The sequence below is a fragment of the Propithecus coquereli genome, unplaced genomic scaffold (assembly GCF_000956105.1).
Source record: "Propithecus coquereli isolate 6110/MARCELLA unplaced genomic scaffold, Pcoq_1.0 Scaffold265, whole genome shotgun sequence".
Taxonomy (NCBI): Eukaryota; Metazoa; Chordata; class Mammalia; order Primates; family Indriidae; genus Propithecus; species Propithecus coquereli.
In genome coordinates this window covers 2,166,337-2,183,387 of record NW_012148230.1, presented here as the reverse complement: position 1 = coordinate 2,183,387, position 17,051 = coordinate 2,166,337, and the positions used below count along the sequence as shown (strand labels likewise).

Here is a 17,051-nt window from a genome sequence, read left to right as displayed (position 1 = left end):
CATATTATAATTTTTTCACAAGGGCAGAACATTAATTAAAAACATACTTCAACAGTAATCCATTCCATCTTAAGTTTTGTTTTCTCTCAGCATGTGAATCCTCCACCAATGCAGCTAAACATTAAAACTGTTCAGGCACATAATTAAGATTAGATATTTATAAATGTCATATGCATAATTCTTTGGCATTTTGGTACTTGTTTAAACTTCTTAATTTTATTAATATTTTGATCATAAATCTGGAATCCTAGAATTTTACTATTCTATTCAGCAAAAATTGAAAATAGGTTAAGGTGCTGATATAGAATGTTCTTTAGGAAGCTATAGTTTAATATTATGCACTTGCTATTTTTAAAGGATGCTAAAAGCAACAACCTATGAAATCTGCTCCGAAACTTTTGAAGAAATATTACTGAGGACATTGTTATCTAAAACCCCAAGAGAGAAATTTCCCTGAGAACGTACTGGCAGAAAACTTTTCTTTAAGCAAATTAAAATCCTTCCTCCTTTCTAATCATGAAATTAGTTATCTCTTTTTCTGTAACAGCTTCCAGGAAGCTTACAGCTAAATTTCAAGCTCAACACAGAAATTATATATAGACTTTAAGGACCTGTATTATATTTACTGTTCTTAAGTTTCCACATTACATTTCTCCCCAGTACTGATAATTTGTTTCTAACATTATTGTAATATAATTTGATTATAGCTATACAAGTTATATGTACAACAGTAAAATAACTGATTTTTTTACTGTTTTTTAAATGTGCCAATACATTGCTTAATGTCTTCAAGCAATTAAAAGTCTGAACATTCAATATTCAATATTTTAGTGAGGTATGTGGTATTACCATTATACTTAGAATGTACTCAGTTCACATTTACCCCTTGCTTATAACCCTTCAACAGAATGGCTTTTCAATCCTAATCCTAGTATGCAAGCCTCTCAAAAATCAGACTTTAACCTAAACTTTTCAAATTATTCACCTTTCCAATCTTCTGTCAAACTTACCTTGCCTTCCTTCAAACAGGTCTTGGAATTTTCAATGTTTAGATTATTCTCTTATCAAATGACTGTCCTTCCGCTTCTCCCTATCCTCAAGACCTACTTCAAGTCCGTTTTCCTCTATGAACCATTCCCAGGCCTGAATTCTTATAAAACATATTGCTATTTTAAAAATCAGTTTGTATTGATTTTTTTTTAAATCCTACATATAAGTACTTTTCAAACTGAGGTACAAAAAATCAACTAACTGGCTGTAGACACTTTTAAAAATATAATAGAATGCATCACATGAAGGAAGCACAAAACATTTTGTAAAATTTTAGTTACACATCAACACTCCCAATTTTGTGTGTGTTGGGTCTCAATATGAAATGTATTTTCTTCCTACACATTGTGGGAAAAACAATTTTAAAAAACACTATTCCACAGTGTTCTACTAAACATTATCATATAATATAGTTTTAGAAAAAATTTCATATTATAAACATCGTAACATTCAGTAAGAAAAATTTATAAACTACACTTAAGCCCACCCAAAATCACTCATAACTCCTCTAACACAAGATAACCATAATTAATATTCTGGAGGATAGCCTTTAAACTTTTCTATGTATTTGTATTATACTACAATTCATTTTATGAAAATTAAATAATACCATAATACCATTCTATAAATTGCTTTTCCATTTTAGCAATACATAACATGAATACTTTGTCCTCTTATCAATAATTTTTCAATAAAGCATCTCTCTAGAAAATTATAATTGCTTGAAGGCAAGTGACATGTTTTCAATATTTTTTAATTTAACTTTTGAATGAGTAATACATTCACAGTGTTAAAAAAAAATTTTAAAGTTAATGTAACAAGGAAAAAGTTTCCCTTAAACCTTTGCTACCAATTTCAACACCCTACCCAAACATGTATCCTCTTAGTTTCTTGTATACATTTTTTTTTTTTTTTTGAGACAGAGTCTGGCTCTGTTGCCCTGGCTAGAGTACCATGGTGTCAGCCTAGCTCACAGCAACCTCAAGCTCCTTGGCTCAAGCGATCCTCCTGCCTCAGCCTCCCGAGTAGCTGGGACTACAGGCATGTGCCACCATGCCCAGCTAATTTTTTCTATATATTTTTAGTTGTCCGATTAATTTCTTTCTATTTTTAGTAGAGACAGGGTATTGCTCTTGCTAAGGCTGGTCTCGAACTCCTGATCTTGAGCGATCCACCCGCCTCAGCCTCCCAGAGTGCTAGGATTACAGGCGTGAGCCAGTGCGCCCAGCCCATTTTTAAAGTTTATCATATAAAAGCAAATTCAGACATATAATCTTATACTCCCACCCTTAGTTCCTTTTACTAACATACCTTAGTGCTCTCTCCAATCAGTACATAAAAAGTACCTTCACTCCCAGCACTCCATTGGCTAGAGTACCATAATTTATTTAACTGGCCCCTACTGATGAAAATGTCAATTATTTCCAGTCTAGTAATATTATAATATTATATGCTTCAGTAACTAACCTTAGACTGATGCCATTTTTTACATACATAAATATAACTAAAGGATAAATTGTGCCAATGTTATTGCTGAATTAAAGGTATATACATTTTCCATTTTTGATAGATTTTGCCAAATTACCTTCTACAGAGGTTTTTCCTGTTGTTACTAAGAATTTATACTCTCAACAGCAAAGTATCAAAGGGTATTTTTATCCACATCTTTGCCAAGAAAGTGAGTTATTAAATTTAAATTTATACTCATTTGATAGGTGAAAAAATATCTCAATATAGTTTTGATTTCCCTTTATTCTACTGAGAATGGGGTAAATCACCTTTAATATCTTTAAAAGTCATTGACATGTCTATTTTTTAAACTACTCACTCATATTGATTGCCAATTTTTCTATTTGGTTGTTTGTCTTTATTTTATCAATTTCTAGTAGTTCATCATATATTAAAGAGATTCATTCTTTTGTGGTATGAGTTTTTCTTGGTTATATTAGTGTTTTAAATATTTATTTTTTTAAATAGCTAATACATATATTTTTTCTTTTTCTAATTCATTCCTTTACATGTTTAGCTTTATTTATTCCTTTCTTTTGCTTTCTTTTAATTATGGATTTGATTTTTCCTAATTTATTCAGTTGAATGCTTAAATCATTTATTTCGTTCTTTTTGTTTTACTGATGTAAATATTTATATCTCTGAATTTTTCTCCAAGTGCAACTTTGGCTGTATCACTTAAAATATTACATAAATTTTTATTCCCTTCATCCTTTTCCCATATCCATTGTTACAAGCCAGGAATACAGCCTTAGAACTTCAAGATGAATTCCTCACATTCAGCAAGTATTTTTGCTGGACCTTGGTGAGACCTGTTGCAGCTTGGTTCTTGATCATGTCTTCTCTTCGTACTCCATGACTTATGCACAATCATACTTTGAAGTATATTTTATATATTTTATATATATTATATATACCTCCTAATTTCATCAAAAATGCTGTTTATGAATTTCCTATTTTTGTTATTGTTGTTCTCTTTGTTACTGTTCTATGGTTTCCAACAGGAAGCAGGAAAAAATGCTAATTATGCAATCATGTTCATACGAGAAATCTTAACAGGTTTTGTTGTACATTTCTACAGGCTTTCCAAAGTCCATGCAAATGAAAGCTATACTACATACTTTAAAATGATGAAATGACACACGTCAGGCAACGTTTGTGCTGTAAATATCAAATCCTGCCTTTCAACTAGCATTAAAAAATTCTAATGAATTATTCTTTTAATAGGCCTCATCTGCCTATTGCTATCATCCTTCAAATATTTATAGGATAGATAAGAAATGTATAGAACTCATTACTGAAAACCTGTCTCCCTCCTCTTACTAAAAATATCATATAATATTTAAGAAAATCTGAGGAAGGTTTATGGGTGTAATATCCTTGAGGGACTACTTATGGAATATTAGTGGTCTCCAAGGTGTATTAATTTTTTGAGACTAACGTTGCTTTTCCTCAAAATACCTGCTGGTTAAGGAAGAGATTTTTAAAAACCTGAAAATCAATGCAGATGTGAAAAGGTACCATGGCAGGCTTCTTTTATATTATTAAGTAAATCAAGTCTACGGTCCACGCTTAATTTAACCCGGACTATCCTAAATAGAGGCTAAATATTCAAATATCACCCTGTATTCCCTCAGGAAAACATACCGTACTCTCTGCAAGACTTTCATGAGGGATGGGACCATAACTGTCAAGTTCACTATTACATCCCAGTGCTAGAATACTGGAATATAGAAAAAAATTATTGTTAAACTATTGACACTATTGAGATAGTATAGATTATAATTTATATGCTACCTGGAGTTGTAGTAAAAAGACAATGAATGCAACAGAATCAGTTTCAGATAACAACTATAAAATTTACAAGAAATGTGATTTAGAGTAAATTATAATCTCTGAGTTTCCCTGCCTAATAATGGAGATAACATTAATACTCAATTCACAGTTGTTTAAAAGATTTAATGAAATAAATAACAGAGGTAGAGTGCTCTCAACTGACTAAGCACTCAATAAATGTTTTTTTCTTCCTTCACAATTTCAATTGTTCCATATTTGCTTTCTGTTCTGATTTATCTGTTCTGTGAAAAAATTTTTAAATAAAAAAGTATACAGTACAGTATTTTAGTTTCCAACATACATCTACAGAGATTTTGTCACATGAACTTCACAACAAGAAGTGAGGTTATTGTAGGACACAGATGAAGTTAAGAGGCTGACTTGCCTATGATGGTGCAGCTATAGTGGTAAAATCTGGGATTCAAAATTGGATTCCCTTAGCTCAAATCCAAGGCCCACATGAAGATATATATATATATGTATATGTATTCCTGATGAATTTCCTAAGGAGAACATTTTGTAATTTTTTGTGCTTTTCCAATCTCAATAGACCTAATTAATTGACCTAAAACAGCCAATTAAATAGTAATCTTAACAATGGGTATTCCAATTCGATACTTTTTTTTCCAAACTGGATTTCCACAACTGGAAAGCTAATTTGACATGATATTTAATTATCTCATTTTCAAAAACTCAAAAAAAAAAAAAGATCACTTTTACCTCTTTTCAAATTTTAAACACATGGCACTTTTTAAAACGCACATAGAAATGACAGCAAGAGAATTAACTGCAAAGCACAACTAGCTAGATGCCTTCAAAAATAATATTACTGGAAAAAAGTTCTTAGAAATTAAAAACATGAGACTTTAACTTATTTGGATGACCATATTACTACTAAAATATTCCCTTGAAATTCACTACCACTATTAAATATACATCTTTTGTTTGTAAGAGACCCACTATGAAAAGTTGTAAAATTTTACGCTGAGTTTCTACTTGAATGAAGCGAATTTCTTATATTACACAATAAACAACTGACCTTGTAAGACAATATATATTAATTATTAAATTAATCCAAATCTGTGCTTATCTCTCATCACTTTCCCCTTCAGCCACTCTGCTCTGTCACACTAGTCTTGGCAGTTCCTTAGTCACACCAAGGAACACTGTTCTCCAGATACATATGGAGAATATCAAGCAAGTAAACACTTCTATGACTCTTCTAGTACGGTTGGCATCTGTTCTAATAGACTGGTACCCATTGCTGTACTATTAAATACTTTTACTATTACCCCTGCATACAATCACATAGATAACGCCTTGTATTGAGTCATATCTCTGTCCAAAATTTATTAGGATGCTTTCTTTGATCATGATATTTAAAAATTGTACCTTTTTCTATACACACACGCTACCTAAACACTGCCCTCAACTCACCCAGGTCTAGTCCTTCATTATCTCCTTACCCTGCTTCATTTTCATAGCATCTATTGCACTCTAAAGTAATATAAAACACTGTTCAGCACAAAGTGAGTACTAAGAAAATATTTGCTTAATGCATATTGAATCACATGTATTTTCCATTCTTCTCTTTATTAAAAATTTAAATTATTCTTTAAATTACCCAATAGATCTTAATGAATTAAAGAACATGGATACAGATTTAAGGAAAAGGGAGTCTCTTTGATTCCATAAAATGTTAAACTGAAAAGATTTCAACATATCAAAATTCTATCATAAGCTTCTACAAGAGAAAAATCATTGCATAGTAATATTTGAAGTAATATTTGACCATTAATATTATGCTGTATTAATTAAGCATAAGGTAAAATAAATATTCCTTAAGTCATCTGAAACTAAATATATGAATGGAGTACCTAATTTAAGGAACAATTTTCCTCTCTCATGAACTGCTCTTTGTTGCAGTGTCTGATGATCACAAATGGTGTGTTATGGACCTATCTCCTCATGACAAGTCAGTAGTTTTGGCCACAGAGAGGCTTACTCTCCTCTCAAAAATCTGCCTCTAATATTTTGGCAATTTATATCAAACTCTGGTAAAAAGCCATAATTATTTGATTTAAGCTGGTTGTCTAAGCTTAGAATTAATGGCTCTCTGCCTAACTTACCTGCATTCAATCATAAATTTTTTTTTACCTTAATTTCCATTCAGAAAGAGAGCTCTGAATGGAAATTAAAATATTAAAGTTAACAAAGCAAATAACTTTTAAAGTGCCATTTAAATGTTTTAAACTGGATGTCTTCCTTACATATATTTTACCAAACCCTATATTTTACCTCAAATCCCAGCTCGGCCTCCCCAATAACACTGTTTAATGGCTTTCCTTTTCTAGAGACTTGGAGTTTTGTTAAAATCTTTTGTTAAAGACTTATGTTAAAATATTTTTCAATTTAACATTTTATGGAATACAAGAGACTTCCTTTCCTTAAACCCACATTCATATTCATTAAAATAAGTAGTTTATTATAGCCTCTGAAGTCTAGACTCTACAATCTAGACAAATAGATAGTGGTTAAAAACAGCTCAAATCCCAGCTCTGCCGCTTAATAGTTATGTTATCTTGGACAAGTCATTTACCATTTTAAGCTTCAGCTCTTCATTCATAATATTTTATGGAGTTAATAGCAACAATAATATTGTATGTGGTTAATAACAATTCTTATTTCACAGGAATATGTGAGGATTAAATGGGATAATGAATGTAAAAGGCTTAGCAATTACTTGGCTTCTAGCAATTGCTCAATAAATTCAATCATTCAACAAATATTTATTGACACCTACTCTGGGCCAACATTCTTTAAGATAGTGAGGATACAGCTGCACTAATGGTTAAATACAATTCTGAGTCTATAGAACTTACATTTCACTTGGGGGAGACAAATGATTAAAAATGTATCATCATATAATATCAGATAAACATAACCATGACAAACAGAAATTAAGAAAAGTAAGGAGGGAGCAAAAAGGAGGGATGAGTTATTTTACACAAGGTAGTCAGAGAAGGCCTCTCTGATGTATGACATTTGAGCAGAAACTGAATTAAGTAAAGAACAGGCCAGGTACCTATCCAATGTGTTTACTAATATAAGGATGATCATAATGGGTGACTAATAACCCGTATTTAAAATACCTTCTATCTTCCATATCTTTGCACAGTCTTTGGGAGGCAGTGTAGGAAAAATCAACCAGTGGAAGGTAAGGGATGTGTGGCTCTGATACTCACTAGTTTTATTACCTTTATAAAGTTAAATAATTTCTCTAACTCTGATTGTCTAGTTTCCTACACTTCTGAGTGAATTTGCATAAGGTATGAAAATCAGAAAGAGACTACTTGGCTACTGTGTCCTCCAGTAAGGCATTATGATATTTTCATGGGTACGAGCAAAAATAAATGGGAAGAGAAATAAATGGCAAATAGCAAAATGAAGTCTAGCAAGATGAAAATTAGATATTTTATTGCACACTATCTGATCAAAGACATTAACATCTTACACGGATTAAATCAAGGAATAGATTCAGTTACAAGAATACAAATAATTCAAAGGAAGATATTAACAATACCACCATAACAAAATCCATATCAATGTGCTCTCTGTTCATAACTGAAAGTTATCTTTCACAACCTCTGCTTTGCGATTATTTTAAAAGAGTGACAGGATTCTTTAAATCAAGTGTATAACGATATTTACAACAAACTGAGATAATGATTTGCATATTTCAAGTACTGGTACTTTGGATCAGGTTAATAGTCTGCCAGATAAACTTTAAATTTCCACTCCATAAAACAGTCATATATAGCCCTTTAATCTTCTATAGTTTCCAGTATACATTTATTTTCATAGCTAGTGCTATTAAATGATGAGACAATCAACTCCACAGGGGTGGGGTGAAGAGAAAGAAATTAGAATGTAATCCATTATCAAGGTTCATTTTATAGAAAATTTTATATAGTAAGGGCTATAGCTTTATTTGAAATTATATATTCCTACTCGAGCCTGTATCAGCATTGATTTTTTCTCCTTCATGGCTTTGGTCGTTCAATTTAGACTTAGCTAAGCCTGTAGACAATGCAAATATTTGGTTGGCTAGAGAAATGGGGCATCAATATCTGAAATCTGGGCAGGGAATGGTGGCTCACGTCGATAATCCTATCACTCTGAGAGGCCAAGGCTGGAGGACAGCTTGAGGCCAGGAGTTCAAGACCAGCCTGAGCAACATAACAAGACCCCCATCTCTATAAAATATTTTAAAAAATAGCCAAGTATGGTGGCGTGCCTGTACTCCCAGCTATCTGGGAGGCTGAGGCAGGAGAATAACTTGAGCCCAGGAGTTTGAGGTTGCAGTGAGCTATGATGATGCCACGGCACTCTAGCCCAGGCAACAAAGGGAGACCCTGTCTGCAAAAAAAAAAAAAAACCCCAAATCTCTGAAATCCTAGTTGTATATCCTGGATAAAAAGTGTCTTCCTAAATTAAATTTTATTCATACAAGGATACACTGGAATCAAAGTTCATTCCTCCACATATACAACTAAGTATACAAAACTCTTGTACTTAAAGTGCTGGAGAGACGACAGTGATGATAAAAAAGAGATGTCGAAGATGACACCTTGGTTTATGGATTGAGAAACTGGGTATTGTGGTACTACTTCTAAAAAAGAAGAACAAATTTTGGAGTTAAAGGTGATAAACTCACAGTTTGGGGTGAAAAGTAGAACAATCTGAGTTTTGGGAAACATAAATCTGAGTTACAAATGTAAATTTACAAGTTGTTGATGTAAAAATAGTAAATAAAGCCATGAGAATACAATCACTTAGAATTCTGCAAAACAACAGCATTCATTTATACATTGGAGACTTTTTTTTTTTGCTAGAGAAAAAAATATGACTACCTGTTTCAAACTAAAGGAGAATTTTTTATGGTTTTTGGTAATTAAGGTGGTAAAAAAAATGAATAGAAAAATATTAACAAAAAATAAGCCAATTTCATAATTCTAGAAAATTATTCAAGAAGGCCAATTCCTTAACTGGAAAATTAAAATATTTGGCAACTGTCAAAATCTTCTGTCAGAGAAATATTAAAGTTTAGTACCTCAGTGAAGATTTAGTAATATAACAAAAGTACAAATATAGACATTATTTTCTAGACTAACAAAAGAAAATATAATAATTATTTTTTAAATTTCTAATTAGCTACATCTGGATTATACACTAGCATTCTTGGGACTGGACTTATTTCCAATTAAAAGCCATCCCTAGGTATATAAAAATCAAATCAACAAAAACTGATTGCCAATCCCAGCCTAATTCCTGAAACATCAAAAGGCTCAGAAGCTAAGTCAGCTCACACTGTTCCACTTCGGTGTCAGCCTCAAAAGTTTTACCTTAAAAACACAAACCTTCCCCATACCCATTCCTTCCCTCACAGATCTCTTAAAGCACATGAAAGAAATATGTTCTGTGATAGATCTTACAGGTAAAAATGACCTAAAGCAATCTCTCATCCAGCTACCTAGTTCCACAAAAGGAAGTTATAATTTACTGCTTTTGTAAAGAGTAGTGTAGCTTACAAAAGTTCCAGTCTCTTTAATACATTATAAACCTAACATCCAAAATTAAAATTCTAATACATTCCTAATTGCTGGGCATTTTCTATTTTTTTTTTTTTTTTTTTTGAGACAGAGTCTCACTCTGTTGCCTGGGCGATAGTGCCGTGGCGTCAGCCTAGCTCACAGCAACTTCAACAAACTCCTGGGCTCAAGCGATCCTCCTGCCTCAGCCTCCCGGGTAGCTGGGACTACAGGCACGCGCCACCATGCCCGGCTAATTTTTTTCTATATATTTTTAGCTGTCCAATTAATTTCTTTCTATTTTTGGTAGAGACTGCTCAGGCTGGTCTCGAACTCCTGAGCTCAAATGATCCACCCGCCTCGGCCTCCCAGAATGCTAGGATTACAGGTGTGAGCCACTACGCCCGGCCTGGGCATTTTCTTTAACCTATACAGCTTAGAATCTTTTATAATCTGAACCTTTCAAAGTATGAGCCTTATAAAATCAAGAAAAGCCTCAAGTCTCTGAAGAAAAAAACCCAAGCCATTTGTATCCTAGCAAATACTGAATAAAAAGGCAGCCCATCTTAACAAAATCAAGGAAATTCCGTAATTCAATTGTATTAGTACTAGTAGTGGTAATCACAAAACCTTTTTGTTTCTGAACCACTAGCAAATAATTTAAGAACTTTATTTACTGTGGAAAATGTTAACTCACCAAACATTCTTTTGAAACAAAGTATATATGCACCTACCTTAGGAATAGGATTCAGCAGAACTACACCCGATTTCTTCGTGATGACTTGTTTTGTTGTATAGTGATGATCTATAAGTTGAGGGATGTTTGAAAACCCAGTGCCCTCAAATCGATACAGATTCTGGAGAGAGAACAATAAGGTAGAATAAATGTGAAGACATCGCTTGAGGAAGGCTACATCCATCGATAAATTACATTCCATTCGAGAAAAACTATCATTGCACAACAATGTAAATATACTTAACACTACTGAACTATACACTTAAAAATGATTAATATCGCAAAAAAATAAAATAGATAAATAAAACTCCAACTTGTTTTAAAAATCTACCTTTTGACAGAGAAATTAATTTTCACAATGATTAAATCCAGTTCAAATTGTTAAAAAAAAAAAAAACACACAACTAACAAACAGACCTGGAATGCATTTTGCTAAAATGATAACCACAGTAAATAAAGCATCAGATATATCTGAGTTAAGGAAGAAGAAATAATGTTTATGTATGTCTACATTTATGTTCCATTTGATAAAACTTTCAATATCAAAAATAATGTCAAAAGTTTAAGAATGTATATTCAATACAATAATAAATATTTTAATACCTTTCATCATTTATTTCCTACTTGTTAATATAGTATTAATTGTTTTTCTATACTGGGGTTTTCATGTATTATTCATCACCAACATGCTCTTTCATACACCTTTGATGAAGAAATAAAATGCACCAATAAGAAAACTGCAAATATCAACACGCTGAAATCCTGGCACTTTATTATTTCATATCACCAGGTAAGTAGCATTTCCCCAAAACTTTGCCAAGATCCCTTTCCTCTGTCTCCATATTTCAAATTGGCCTGTGAGTAGGTTATCATATGCATGAATTGATGTCAACAAATGCAAGAAGCATTGCAACGCAATGTAATAAAAGCTTCTATCAGATTTTTCACAAAGAGCTCACCTGTACATATAGAGAAGATATGTATAGATACAACTATGGATGTACTCCATCTTAAGAAAACTCTACTTTTAAAACTGTCTAAATCTGGACACTGTTTGCATTACTGGAAGATTATTTTCCCAGTTAAAGGTTTAAAAAAACTCAAAGCTCCTTTTCAATACTATAAATTAAGATTCAATTTGCCAAAATTTAATTTATATAAAACTTTTTAAATGAATATTTCTATTTCATCAAGTAAGGAACAAACATGGATTAGTTTACTTTAACATTTAACTACAGAGTATAATTCCACTCAAAGTAGTTAGTGTTACAGTCAATTCAGGGAGGTCGTTAATAAGTTGTTTAAAGAACTTTTGTACATAGTAGCCAGAGCTGCAATAATATATTAGCACTGATCCTTAAGATATTTCACAACGAAGACACTAATATATTTCTAGATGTGCAATACACTGAGCAAGATCTCTCAGTGTCTCAGCTTATTCACCAGTGAAATAAAGATACTATTTGGACCTCCTTACAGAACAAGCCGGAGGCTTGACAAAGTATTAATGTGTCAGCCACTTTGCCCAGTATATGGTACGTGGTACACACTCAATTATTAAATCATCATACAAATAACACAAGAAAAGAAACATCCTCAAAGAACACTCACTATAAATTACATGTTCTCAAGAAATAATGATTATCTATAAATAACTCAATTATCCTAGAAGGCATTCTTATATGAATTGATTAAGAAATGAAGAAATGTAAAAGGTCATAGAAATGTAACATGTATTATAATAGTAACAACAATAATAACATTCTAACCAAATATAATGTTGCTCCCGTTGTCTTCCTTCAGTCTACTGTTAACATAGCAGTAAGGGGGTCCTGTTATAACAGGTCATTCCATTACTTTGCTCAAAATTCTCATCTCCCTCAGAATAAAAGCAAAAATCTTTACTATAGTCTATAAAACCTATATAATCTGCCCCATCATCTCTCCTACCTCATTTTTACCACTCCCCCAGCCACATTCTTTTCCTTCTTGTTCTACAAACACACTATACACACATACTCTTTCCTCAGGGCCTGTTGCTTTGTTGCTTGAATTAATTCCTAAGATAGTTATATGCATAATAGCTTCCTTACTTCCTTTGAGTCTTTAATCAAATATCATTAAAATGTGACTTTTTCAGTGAGGTCTGCTCTGACCACCCTACGCAATATTCAATATCTATTTTATCACCCTAACTAAATTTCTCACCTCCTTTTCCTTATTGAATTTTTCTCCTTAGAACTTATCACTATCATGATATATATTAGATATATATTATCTATATCATTTATCTTTTTTTGCTATCTATCTCTCCCAGTAGGAATGTAGGCTCATGAGGTGACAAATATTTACATTTGTTTTGTTCATTACATGGTCCAGAACATTGCCTAGCATATATTGTTTGTATCAAGAAACATGTGTGAATGAATGAAACACAGTGCATGTAAAACGGCTGTGAAGTTAGACAAATAAGATAACTTAGAAATGAATACTGGCAAGTTCACACATTCATGCATTAGAGATACTGTTTAATAAAAGGTAATGAATGAATAGACATGAATAGATATTTCTCAAAAGAAGACATACAAATAGCCAACAGGTATTTGAAAAATGTTCAACATCACTAATCATCAGGGAAATGCAAATGAAAGCCACAATGAGGTATCATCTTACCCCAGTTAGAATGGCTATTATCAAAAGACAAAAAATAACAGATGCTGGCAAAATGTGAAGAAAAGGGAACTTTTATACCCTGGTGGTAGGAATGTAAATTAGTACAGCCATTATGAAAAACAGTATGAAGATTTCTCAAAACACTAAAACTAGCCCTGCCATACTCTCTCACAATCCCACTACTGGGTATCTATCAACAGAAAAGGAAATCAGCGTATCAGAGGCATACCTGCACCCCCATGTTTAGTGCAGCACTATTCACAATAACAAAGATATGAAATCAACCTAAGTGTCCATCAAAGGATGAATGGATAAAGAAAATATGGTAAATATGCATAATGAAATATTACTCAGCCATAAAAAAGAATGAAATTCTGTCATTTGCATCAACATGGATGAAAGTGAAGGTAATTATGAAATAAGCCAGGAATAGAAAGAAATATCATTATGTTCTCACTAGTGTGGGAGCTAAAAAAGTTGATCTCATGAAGGTGGAGGGTAGAATAATAATGACTATAGGCTCAGAATGGTATAAGAGAGGTAGGGAGATGAAGAGAGGTGGGTTAATGGGTAGAAACATATAATTAGATATGAAATATGTTCTAAAGTTCTATTGCAGCATAGGGTGACTATAGTTAACAACAATGTATTATGTATTTCAAAATAGCTACAAGAGAGAACTTAAAATTTTCCTAACACATAGAAATGATAAATACTCGAGGTCATGGATACTCTAAATATCCTGACTTGATCATAACACATTGTATAACATATAACAAAATATCACATGTACTCCATAAAAATGTACAAGCATTATATATAAAAATCCTCAAAACAAAAATGTAAGTAATGAGATAAAATTCACACAGAATGACATTTCAAGTCAACTTCTAGTGTCACAATGTCTCAGGTAAAATTTTAATATATCTCTGTAGCTAGAGAAATATTGAATAAAACAATAAAAATTTTCAGCTTCCCTATTTAAGAGCATATCTAGCAACTAATTTAATTATTTTTAAAGCAATCAGTCTGATATCAGTGAAATTCTGAGTCTTAATTCAGTATAAACCCAATTAACTCACTTTCTTAAAGATAAAATATACAGTAAAAGATCTAAAAATGATGCTAAGACTATATGCTTATAAAGTTCATCTAAACAAATAAAAGGCCTAGAATAGTACACTCACTAAAACTGTTAAGGATTTGTTTCTTGATATACTAAAAATTCCAAATATTACATTTGACCTTGTATAGATCTCTATAAATTTCTTGTGACACAGCTGACCTAAAGTTGGGTTCACAAACAGATGGATTTTTTTTGAAGTTTTTCTACACGGCCTTAACAATAATAGGACAGAGAACCAGACTAACATTTAAGTAAGATACTTCTTTTATTAGCTATGGTTCCTAATGATCTCTTATGTGAATTCCAAAACAAGCAATAAAAAAATAGTAGTATAGAATAAATTTCTACAAATTTCTACAAAGATCAATTTTTATTATCATTTGTATTACATTTTAAATACAATGTACTATATCATTAAATAAATAACAAGTATGAATAGAAAATATAAGACTCAATTTGTATAAACTAAAAGTATATAGCTATATATGATTAGAATATGTCAAAAAAATTGAAAAGTATATTGACCCCATAAAGTGCTAATAGGAAGGATACATTCTATGATTCTTATTGTGAATTTTTACCACATATTACTTCTGTTTTTAAAACATTTAGTACATCTAGAATTTGTTTCTGAGTTAACACTGTGCTACTTAAGAATCAATTATGCATATAGAAAAACATAAAAAATAGAACCATATTTTGTTGCTATACACATTTCCAGAGAAATTATTACACAAGGAAGTCAGACAAAAAGGAATAAGCACACAAAAAGGAGAAGCGGATTCAATGAATATTTAATTTGAAATAAAAAGCCTGAATAGATCTCTTGGAACAAAAAGTCAAGCTCAATAGTTCGGGATAAGCAGACTTAAATGAAATAAAAAAAAAATTTTAAAAAGCCTGAGATGAATAAACTGAATAAAACAAAAGGCTAAAATATAAAGTAAACCTATCGGTAGATTCAGAGATTAAATCCATCACTTCAAAATAGAATTTAGTACATGATAGATATCCAATAAATATCTGTTGGAATTTATTACACTAAGCTACCTTACGTCACATATTATATTCACATATTATTTCACAATTATAACCTCCACTTTTCTGTTATTTTATTTTACTGGCCCATATCCCTGAGCCTTAGATAATACTCACCAATATGAACTTCCTGAATGAATGAATGAATAAAAAATGCCATTACATGGAGGATTTTTCCCTAAAGTTTTATTTTAAAATATTTATTATATTGTTCTTTTTAATTTGCCACCATATGTTAATCTAGATTTCATGGCTTAATCAATCAATACTAATTCTGCATCTTTACTATTTCTTTGTTCACAAATTCTAATGTCTCAACTACTAGGTTTTAAGCTCACTGAGAAGGGCCATATATTTATTTTTCAGCTTCATTTTCTATGTTGTATAACATGATACTTCGCAAAAATGGGTGTTTAGGAGATGAGTATTAGATAAACTAATTAGAGACATATAAAATTGGTACTTTTTTATTAATAATAGAATAAAAAGTTCTTTCTGCAAGTATTTTTGTTTTATCACATGTACTTTTGTTTTATCACATACAAATGAAAGGATTTGATTATTTATATTTACTTATCAAATGGAACAAAGCTATTTGAATCTCTATGAAAATCTATCACCATTTATGAAACCAAATTAACAGTTTTCAGTATAAACTCTGAATACGGTTTTACGTTAAGCACTACAAACAAGCTAGTAACTATGGAATAGGTCAGTAAATTACAATACAATAAGATTCAGAAACTCTCATATATGCTTAATACATCTGAATTTTACAAAATTAATGCATTTAGCGTCCAATGAAAAAGTGCAGTTCTTGCCTGAACTACCTTAAATAGCTACTCTCTGCTAGAGTAGAGATGCCATTACATGATGGCACATACTCTGCTAGATTAGTAAAAAAAGGTAAAAATTTTAAATATGTGTCCATCTTGATCAATTGTAATATTCACAGGATGCAAATAGGTTCGCACCATGTTAAAAAGTAACTGTGATAACCATGCAAAAATAAAGCTCCAAGGTAATGGCCATCCTAGGCTCTAGTTCACAGCAGCAATGTTACTAAAATTAACATTTGTAACTCAAAGTTAAATACATAAATAAAACAACACTTTCATAAGTACTTAAATATTACAAATCTCACAGGAACCAAAAAGAAATTCTCAAAATTAACTTCTCAAATTACAATGATGCTTCTTGCAAAGCACATTTTTTTCTCAAATAAAGCCATCAAATGATGGTAAAAATGCCTAATATTTGCTTAGTACTTCACATCTTGCAAAGTATATATTCACTCATTTGATTCTCACCAAACCTCCACAGGATGTTACCCCCATTATTCTGTAAACCACAGAGCATGTAAAGGGCGGAGCTGGAACTTAAACTCAAAACTTCTGACTCCAAGTTCAAGGCTCTTTTCATTGATCCACTATTTGATAATTGTTTTGTTCTCTAAAATCCCATATTACTTTATGTCTTTCTCTCTTAGGAA

General features: G+C 31.7%; 1 protein-coding gene across 2 annotated transcripts in view; it reads right to left on the bottom strand.

Moving 5' to 3' along the window:
- Nucleotides 1-17,051, bottom strand: part of FER (fer (fps/fes related) tyrosine kinase) — a 403,356-nt gene that overhangs the window by 210,249 nt on the left and 176,056 nt on the right. For both annotated transcript variants that reach the window (XM_012647371.1, XM_012647372.1), the window contains one exon: nt 10,721-10,843. In XM_012647371.1, the coding sequence (XP_012502825.1) occupies nt 10,721-10,843 (123 nt within the window). The remainder of the gene's footprint in view (nt 1-10,720; nt 10,844-17,051) is intronic.